The sequence below is a fragment of the Hemibagrus wyckioides genome, linkage group LG01 (genome assembly GCF_019097595.1).
Source record: "Hemibagrus wyckioides isolate EC202008001 linkage group LG01, SWU_Hwy_1.0, whole genome shotgun sequence".
Taxonomy (NCBI): Eukaryota; Metazoa; Chordata; class Actinopteri; order Siluriformes; family Bagridae; genus Hemibagrus; species Hemibagrus wyckioides.
This window is the reverse complement of record NC_080710.1, coordinates 7,912,040-7,922,249: the sequence shown is the minus strand read 5'-3', so window position 1 is coordinate 7,922,249 and position 10,210 is coordinate 7,912,040. Positions and strand designations below refer to the sequence as shown.

Below are 10,210 nucleotides of genomic sequence, written 5' to 3'. Positions count from 1 at the left end.
CCATTGAGAGATGTATTTATAATACTCTAAAATCATCCTTAAATGATCATCCTCTGTTACCAAATCCCAGTCCTCAGCTCAACATATCTGTTCAGCCAGTTTGAGATTAAGACAGCCTTTGATCAGTTTCTACTATGTCACACTGGCACACACTCTCAGTGCTAACACCGCACACCGGTTACCAAGGCAACAGTATCATAATGGTGGCACCTCTGGTCCCTCTCTCAATGAAACATAACCATGTTACAGATTCTTGTGTTTCTTGTGCCGTGTGTGGATTTGTGCGGATTTGTGTAGATTGGGATCTTTGTGTTTTGCATTTGTGTGTGATTCTATGTGCGTGTGTGTGTGTGGTTCTGTGTGTGTGCTTTTTCATTGTATGTACAAATGCATATAAATGGGCTAAATTGCTTTTCCCCATCACTACGAACTTACCTACAAATGAAATCACTGCCTTTCGCTCCTCTCCTCTCCTCTTCATCCCTTCCCCCATCCCTCCATCTATTCTCCTCATTCTCCTTTGTGCACTACCCATGTGACTGGATTTTGGTGTTCATTGGCCGGTGGCGCAAAGACACTGAGTCATCCGTCCAATCGACACGGCTCATATAAACATAAGCAAAAGCTGCATGCTTATGAATTAGAACTGGGTCTGTATGCCAAGGAGGAGCAATCCTCTCCCATGCTTGTGTTTTGAAACAGTCGTTGTCTACTCCTATTTTTTCGTACCCTCATCATGCTGTGATTAGGACTGAATCTCAGTCATTTCTCAGTTCACATGCATGTGGCTGCAGTGCTGGAGCAGAAAACATGGTTGTAAGACTGGCACGTAAGTACAACACCATACACAAGGCTGGCATTTATTTATTTATTTATTTATTTACTTATTTATTTATTTTTTAACGCACTGCTGAATCGTATGCTGCTCCTTATTACTCTCTATTCATGATGCCGTCTCAGGTATATTTGCTTTATTTTGACATTTCACTGACAGCTATAAATAAGAACAGGTGTATATATCATTTAAATGTATTATTTATAGTAAACGTGTGTGCTGATCTTTACGAGAGATTCGACTCTCAATTTTAAATCACTTTTTAAACTTGGGATATTTAAAATGTTTCTTTTGCATTTCTCCTTTTCTGCATTCAGTATTTCTACCTGTAGAATAAAGCATCCTAATTTGATAAACATATAATATTGGTCTGTTTTTTTAATCTCTCGTTCTATGTTTATATCTCATGTGAGAAACAAATCAGGCTAGATTTGATTGTATGTAGAAATATAGCTAAATATATGACAATAGAGCTAAGCATATGAGCAATGAACTTCATTTTATTTGAACTTTTACCTTTATTTTTTATTGATTATCGTTGCTTTACTCTCTATAGTCTCTTTCTTTTCAGTGCACTTGTCTATAATATTTCAAGTTGAGAATACAATTCTTCATCATTTACACTAAATGTATGTTTAAGACTGCATCTTAGATTTGATTCTTTCGATTAGATTTCTGATTAGACGTAATATCAGTTACTCCACACCGAGCAGAAAAAAAATAAAATGGTGTGGCACATTGCTGGAAGAATTCCAACCTCAGATCCTCCTCATGGGTCACTAAGGACTGATTAATTGAATATAACTTAACTTAACTTACCAGACACTGGGGATTACTGACATTGTGGGGGAGAGAATGGGATAATTCATTGCAGATTCAGCCGAAATTGTGACAAAATCTGATAAAAAGCCATAAGACTGCATTACAGTATGTATTGTTTCATATCTGTTCTAAATTTTATATTGATATAAAGATTGAAGTTGAGATTAGATGATGATGATGATGATGTTGATGATCCGTTATAAAATATGTTTTAATAGGTTTCCTAAACCAAATAATGCTACTTATGCATGAGATTAATTAGAGAAATATGACACTATGTCATGATGCCGTGGTATATACTTTTTAACTCATGCTTCCTGGATTTATGCTCAGATAGAGAGAACATGGAAAATGATGATGATGAGGATGATGATGATGATGATGATGACGATTACAATGATGCACAAGCGTGCTTAAGACTGTTGATACTGTCTTGAAAAAAGCCTATTAAACCGTAGCTCCTCCTCTGTCTCCTCTAACACCTTAGCCTTTTAAAACAATAATTATTAATATTAATAATTGGAGGAGAAGTCCAGAGGCTTTTACTGTAATTTCAACTATGTATAGCTGATGCAATATAGAGTGAAAATGAACCAACGTTCCTGTAGGACACTGGTGCTACATAAAGACACCGGGCCACATAAGACAACCCAGAACCAATGGTTAAAGAGTAAAATGAACCTATTCACATAAAAAGTCGTGCTGAAAACAAAAATAGCGCCAAAACCGTGTCAATTAAACACGTCAATCAATTTAAATTAAAATTCAAAGACATATTTATCCCCTAAGTTTTTAGATTCTGTGTGTAGACAGAGAAAGCAAGCTTAGCTCCAGTGAGTACACCTAAAACAGTGAGTCTTTCTCCTAGCTAATATTTAAAAACATTAATATTCATGCTGTATATATTTCTATGAATGCTTATGTGCTTAACGAAAAGGTGTTTATTGTTTACTTTCCTAGATGGTGAATGCCGGAAATATATCATCTTCTCCTGACCGTGACAATAAGATTTAAAGCTGTCCCGTTATATATATACTGAAGGTGGAAATGATGAAACAGGATGAATTAAAATCCCGCACAATGCAGTAAGCACTTCCTCCTCATCTGTTCTAAAGCCTTCGCATGTCAACACTTCAATCTATGGTATTTTACATCACTTTTTACATAACAACGTCTGTAAAGAAGAATAGGGTTGTGTTTATACAGTATTTCGGGGAAAAAAAATGAAGGAAGTCTGGTAGAAGTAGAAGATTTTCTGGACATGAAAAAAATGTATAAAAATCTTCTGTTGTAAACAAAAGAGTTTGGGTGAAAACTGAGCAAGAACAAAGAGTGTGTGCGTGTGAAGCAGATAATACTCTGATGCACAGTCTAAATGATGCACAGTCTAAATCATTTCCATCTAGATCATTAATAACATCACAAATTTTGCAAATTTGTTAATCCATATTAACAATCACACTGATTATTTGCATTTAAAAATATGAAAAACTGAAAAGGTTGCAATGTTTATACTTACTCCATGTTGCTAGTAGGAATATTTACATACACAACTATAGTGCATTTTCTGTACAGAGACTGATGGCTTGCTTACTGTTTATACATTAATACACTTGCTCTCCACTTTATAAAGAACATATATAATCATCACATCAGCCACATCGGCACAATGCATAAAAACGTACAGATTCAGGTCAACTGCTTCAGGTAATGCTGACCAGCATGGGGGGAAAGTGTGATCTCTAGACAGTTCTATAAGCAGAAACACTTTATGAGAATGATCTAACTGCTTTGGCCAGACAGTTCAGCTTTGATAACTCAGCTAAACACTTTTTAGAACTGATGAACAGAAATGTATTGCAGAACACACAACACATCAAACCTTGAGGTGGATGTGCAACAACAGCAGAAAACCACATCAGGTTTCACTTCTTTCAGGCCAGAACAGGAGTCTGGGGCTGGTCTTATTCCAGTCTTCCCACTGTAGCCTTAGATTCCTGTTCTTGGATCACATGAGTTAAAAAGGTTCCAAATGTTTTTGGAACCTGTTAGTACCTGTGTCTCTACATTTTCCGTAGTAACACAAGTGTTTATGGTTACGTCGCAGGGAGCTGCGTGAGAGGCTCCAGCCGGAGGTGGCCGAGCTGATCAAGCAGCAGAGGCTGAACCGGCTGTGCGATGGCGCCTGCTTCAGGAAGGTCAGCGCTCGGCGCAGGCAAGGTGAGCCACTTTTACAGTCAACCAAACTCCAGCACACTTCATCACTTCCTGAAAGCTAAGGTTCCATATATAATAAAATCATTCTTTCTCTCTATTTCAGATAAGTTTTTGTATTGTCGGCTGTCTCCTAATCACAAAGTGCTACATTATGGGGATGTAGAGGATTTGTCACAGGGACAAATCCCCCATGAATCTCTACAAGAGAAATGTGAGCCTCTGTTGGTGCACTGTTTGAGTATTTTAATAAGAACTTCTTCATTAAATATGCAATGTAAAAAGCCTTATCTTTCTTACCTTGTATATGTTTCTTTCACCAGAAAAATGTGTGTATACACTATATTGCCAAAAGTATTTGCTCACCCATCCAAATATTCAGAATTAGGTGTTCCAATCACTTCCATGGCCACAGGTGTATAAAATCAAGCACCTAGGCATGCAGACTGTTTTTACAAACATTTGTGATAGAATGGGTCGCTCTCAGGAGCTCAGTGAATTCCAGCGTGGAACTGTGATAGGATGCCACCTGTGCAACAAATCCAGTCGTGAAATTTCCTCGCTCCTAAATATTCCACAGTCAACTGTCAGCTGTATTATAAGAACGTGGAAGTGTTTGGGAACGACAGCAAGTCAGCCACGAAGTGGTAGGCCACGTAAACTGACGGAGCGGGGTCAGCGGATGCTGAGGCGCATAGTGCGAAGAGGTCGCCAACTTTCTGCAGAGTCAATCGCTAAAGACCTCCAAACTTCATGTGGCCTTCAGATTAGCTCAAGAACAGTGCGCAGAGAGCTTCATGGAATGGGTTTCCATGGCCGAGCAGCTGCATCCAAGCCATACATCACCAAGTGCAATGCAAAGCGTCGGATGCAGTGGTGTAAAGCACGCCGCCACTGGACTCTAGAGCAGTGGAGACGTGTTCTCTGGAGTGACGAATCGCGCTTCTCCATCTGGCAATCTGATGGACGAGTCTGGGTTTGGCGGTTGCCAGGAGAACGGTACTTGTCTGACTGCATTGTGCCAAGTGTAAAGTTTGGTGGAGGGGGGATTATGGTGTGGGGTTGTTTTTCAGGAGCTGGGCTTGGCCCCTTAGTTCCAGTGAAAGGAACTCTGAATGCTTCAGCATACCAAGACATTTTGGACAATTCCATGCTCCCAACTTTGTGGGAACAGTTTGGAGCTGGCCCCTTCCTCTTCCAACATGACTGTGCACCAGTGCACAAAGCAAGGTCCATAAAGACATGGATGACAGAGTCTGGTGTGGATGAACTTGACTGGCCTGCACAGAGTCCTGACCTCAACCCGATAGAACACCTTTGGGATGAATTAGAGCGGAGACTGAGAGCCAGGCCTTCTCGTCCAACATCAGTGTGTGACCTCACAAATGCGCTTCTGGAAGAATGGTCAAAAATCCCCATAAACACACTCCTAAACCTTGTGGACAGCCTTCCCAGAAGAGTTGAAGCTGTTATAGCTGCAAAGGGTGGACCGACGTCATACTGAACCCTATGGATTAGGAATGGGATGTCACTTAAGTTCATATGCGAGTCAAGGCAGGTGAGCGAATACTTTTGGCAATATAGTGTATATACACATATAAATTATACACATATACGTTATATATATATATATATATATATATATATACAGTATATATATATATATATATATATATACATACATATATATATATCAGTATAATCAGTATAAACAAATGAATTATTTTATTGTCACAAGTCTGATATAAAATGAGTCTGGACTCTGGACTGGCTTTCAGTGTGAGTGTTTTGGTTTCCCTTCTGTTGGATAACCTTACACAAAAGTTTAGTGGTTAAAGATAAACCTTCAAATTTAAGATGTTTATGAACATGTCTCAGAGAGCAGAAATGGGTTGGAGATCACCATTTACTTAGAAGAAAGAAATAATTGGTTGAATCAAACTAACTAGCTAACGTTTTTGGAATTACAAATTCTTAAAGCCCTGAGTGTCTACTTTTTCAGCACCACTGTAGTGTGTGACATGACAAAGAAATTCAATGCTGAACATGAACACACCCAAAACAGGTGCAAATTCCACATTTTGGAGTTAAAGAGTATCTTACATTTACCTTTCTAGATAAGGATATGTCCTAAATGTGCTAAAATGTGTACTCTAAATGGTACCACACCAACAACAAGACAGTACCCTTTTTTTTGAGAGTGTGTACTAACAGAATCTTCCTCCTCATGTCTGTGTTCAGTAACAGTAGCAGATATCAAGACTGTAATAACTGGGAAAGATTGTCCTCATGTGAAGGAGAAAGGAGCTCTAAAGCAAAATAAGGTACGTTTTCACAATGAAACAATCTAAGAAGATGCTTTGAATGAATGATGACGGATGTAAAAGGTGAATGATGCATAGCTGTAGACATTTCAACAACACTCTCCGTATATGGCTCCGTATATTTCTGGTTTCTGTGTGCATTTCTTTTTATAGACTTTTATAAGCATCACTCAGTGCAAATCAGCAGGTGATTGCCAATTATCAACACACCCACACAAATGTGAAAAGAATTGGCAATTTTTTGATGCCTAGAACAGAGCATCCCTGCTTCTGACCGGTCCAAATAACTCAATGAGACATGTACCATGGAATCTCTCTGCTCAGGCTCACCTTTATTAAAAGCTGCAAGGTCAATAGACTGATTCATTTGGGCAAAATTCCCAGATTCAGCAACACAGAGTCAATCTGGTCACCAATGTACACAAAGCAGGCTTATCACCAGTACATGCTCAATAGCCCTTTAACCCAAAGAGATTGCTGTCAATAAGGTAGATTTTAAAGACAACATGAGCTTCACATAGAGGCACATAAGGGTGATTTTTTAAGGGACTTCAGCATAGGGTATGGATTCCTCACTGGGTTTCTGGAGACAGCGATAGATAGAGGTGATTTGTTTGCTTTAGAAAAATGATAAAAAGTCTATAAGACTCTAGAGAGATGGCCATCCATGGTTCTGCAGCCTCATACATCTTTAGGGTAGATAGGGTAGAATAAGTTCGAAGAACAAAATACACTTAATGGGATACAAGGGACTGCTGGATCACAGACCTCATTTGGCAATTCAGTGCAAGAGGCAAGTGCCAAATCTCACCATCCATTTGGGACAGCATATCTGTTACAGGGAGAAATCTGCAAGGGGTTCCAACAACTAGCAAATGTAAAAGTGGGAAACAAGGCAATGTGCTGACCATCTTTGGGAGACAAGTAGAACTCTGTGGCTTAGTTGCTTATCACATTACTAACTTATTACTTACTATTTCCAAAGCTAGTAATGATAAAGAGAGGTGATAAAGACTCTTGAGCACCACAGAGCCCAAGTTCCTGCTGTAAGGAGGCTATTCCCAGATTTGGAGAATAGGATACCAGTAGCTCTAAGATTACAAGCTATTAAGCTGTTAATTCAATACCTATGGTGACCAGGAGCCTGATTTAAGACCAGACAGTCATGTTCAAAACACCACTGGAGCTGACTTGAAATTTGCCACAGTACCCTCATTCATTCAGAAGTCTTTCTTCTAATTCAGAAAAACCCTAAAGTTTACTTCAAGATACCCCCAGAAGCTAATTTGCTGTCCCAGGAAGTGGCTTTGGAGGACACATGCAACACTGACAGGGCTGCCATCTGGCATAGCACTATCCCTTCAGAAAAAAAAGTGCTAATAGGCACAGCGGGGTAACATTAGAGGTCAGACACAGAGGTCTGATATGAATTTATTATTGCCCTTCTGTTCTGTAGGAGGTGCCTGAGCTTGCTTTCTCCATTTTATATGAATCTGATGAATATTTGAACTTCATTGCTCCAGACAAGTATGAGGTAACTTTCAGTTTAATTGAATTCACAATAAATAGCCAAAATATGTGGACATCTGAACATCGCACCCATATGTGTTCCTTCCCCGAACAGTTGCCACAATGTTAGAAGTACACAAATTTATAGGATGTTTTTCTTTGCTGTAGTATTATAATTTCCTTTCATTGGAATTAAAACAATGCCCCTGTGCACAAAGCATGCTCCATAAAGACATGGTATGCATGGATCTTTGATCACGCTGACTGCACCCCAGACCAACATCAACATCAACCTCCCTCAGTCACTAATACACTTGTGGCTGAATGATCCCAAATGTCCACAGCTGTTGTTCTTTCAGCTGCTCCATGTTTGGGGCCACTACAGCGGATCGTCTGGGCCACGTATTTGATTTGGCACAGATTTTACAATAACTGCCCTTCCTGACGCAACCTTCCCATTTTATCCTGGTTTGTGACCACCAGTTATAAGAGTTAATCCCTCAGTGGCTGGGTTAGTTCCCTGCCCGGTAATCAAACACAGACCACAGCAATGATCCTGTCTGTAGACCATCAGGAGACACAAATCTCCACAGCTATGCTCCAAAAATTAGTGAAAAGACTTCCTATAAGATTTAAGAGTATTATAGCAACAAAGGGTTTCAAACAACAGGATTTCCAAACAGCACAGATGGGTGTTATGGCCATGTGTCCACAATCTTTCTGCCATATAGTGTGCATACCATTCCTATTCATTTCACTGTAGTTAAGGAATACATAATATATAAAAACAAACTGATGCAACATGTAGACCACTGTTTCTTGAAATACTACATGATATTTTTCAAATATGGCTAGTGTCTCATCTTTGACATTCTCTTCATTGCTTATCAGTACTGCATCTGGACAGATGGCTTGAATGCTCTATTGGGAAAAGAGATGACAAGCGAGCTCACCAAGTCAGATATGGACACGCTGGTTACCATGGAGATTAAGCTCCGCCTCTTAGACCTTGAGAATGTCCAGATTCCTGACGTTCCGCCCCCTATACCCAAAGAACCCAAAGATTATGACTTTGTTTATGATTACAGCCAACACTCTTAAGAGCACAGCACACTGCAGCACAGACTTTGGACTGTAATATATTTACTCTTGATTCTCTGACTGATATACAGTACAGGCCAGGACAAAATAAAGTGACTCCATTTCCTAGAAAATTGAAAAGGTATTTTAATCAAAGCATTTGAAAGAGACAGTGTCACTGATGCACAAACATTCTCATATGGAATCTCCTGCTTTCCAATACAGCTTAATACTGATTCATCAATTTCCCCCATCTTAAGGGCTGTAATAACTCTATCAGCCTGAGCGATGTTTGTTAGATCAGCCTGCTAGGGCCAAAGGGATTAAACAAATTGAACTATTGACTTCAGGGACAGAATTTCCCAGATGTAGCTATTTTGTAGCTAAGTAGAAACAGCAATAAATGCTAAATGCAGTAAATTCCCAGATGAAAAACGATCACTACACTAAACACACCGTCTTTTGTGCCGCGGCCACTGGTGTGAAATATCCGACATAATTCTTGAATCAGGACACAAAGTTGAACAGAGTATGTTAAAGCTGTATTGAAATGCAGGGTGTGACGTAATTGCCAATACCATTTCTTTGCATAGTAAGAAGTACCGATTTTGTCGACCGCTCACAAAACATCTGATGCAGCTGTTTTTAATATTCATGTTGTAATAAAACTTAATATATATGTATATACATCCAAATGTCCAGTATCTCTTTTTTCGTTTTTATAATACATTCTTTTAATTCAGAATCGACTCGGGTTAGTGTATAGTTTCTGCCAGTAGGTTTCCTCTACATTCTCTGGTCTCCTCTCACCTCCGATAACCACATTCCAGCAGGTGGATTGGCTACATTTATTGTCCCTAGGGTGTGATCGAGTTTCTGAGTGTGTGTGTGCATGGTGCACTCTTATGGATTCTTGTCCCATTGTGTGTTTCTCTGAAAAGGAACTGACCCAGGATCTACTGCAACTCTGACCAGAATAAAGCACATACTGAGGTTATATTTACTAGATTAGATAATATGTACCTATGAATAAACTTAAAGCTCTACAGACATGTCTCCTGGACTATTCATACATGGCAACCAGTTAGTGTAGGCTAGAAAACAGAAACTGGGTAATTTGCTACAATGCAATATTTATGGGGAATTTTGTCATATTAAGGGCTCTGATACGTGTCCAGAATAATACTATTCTACACTGAATAGTAATTTAAAATAGACCTTAAAAACCTTAATAATCAAATATGATGGTTAACATCAGACTCTCTTCAATCGCTAAATATTCAGTACCTACACTGACTTTAGTTGTTCAAGAGCTCTTGGTTGCTGTTGTAGAAAGGACATTATCAACAGTTACATTATTTACTGTCCAGTGCCACCCAGATAATGATGGGTTTCCTTCTGAGCCTGGTTCCTCTCATGGTTTTTC

The 10,210-nt window shown here is 39.2% G+C and overlaps 1 protein-coding gene across 2 annotated transcripts; it reads left to right on the top strand.

Annotated features, from left to right (window-relative positions):
• Positions 1-587: 587 nt before the first annotated feature.
• Positions 588-9,471, top strand: si:dkey-56f14.7 (engulfment and cell motility protein 1). Of its 2 annotated transcripts, XM_058375764.1 has the most exons (7): positions 588-829; positions 2,618-2,742; positions 3,765-3,877; positions 3,978-4,085; positions 6,113-6,195; positions 7,652-7,729; positions 8,596-9,471. In XM_058375764.1, the coding sequence occupies exons 2-7, from the start codon at positions 2,705-2,707 to the stop codon at positions 8,803-8,805; spliced, it is 630 nt and encodes a 209-aa protein (XP_058231747.1). In that variant the 5' UTR covers positions 588-829; positions 2,618-2,704; the 3' UTR covers positions 8,806-9,471. The 2 variants fall into 2 exon arrangements, 1 of the variants encoding a protein (XP_058231747.1); XR_009203224.1 differs by lacking the exons at positions 588-829; positions 2,618-2,742; positions 3,765-3,877; positions 3,978-4,085; positions 8,596-9,471 and adding an exon at positions 4,094-5,429 and having other exon boundaries at positions 7,652-7,704.
• The last annotated feature ends 739 nt before the right edge of the window (positions 9,472-10,210 follow it).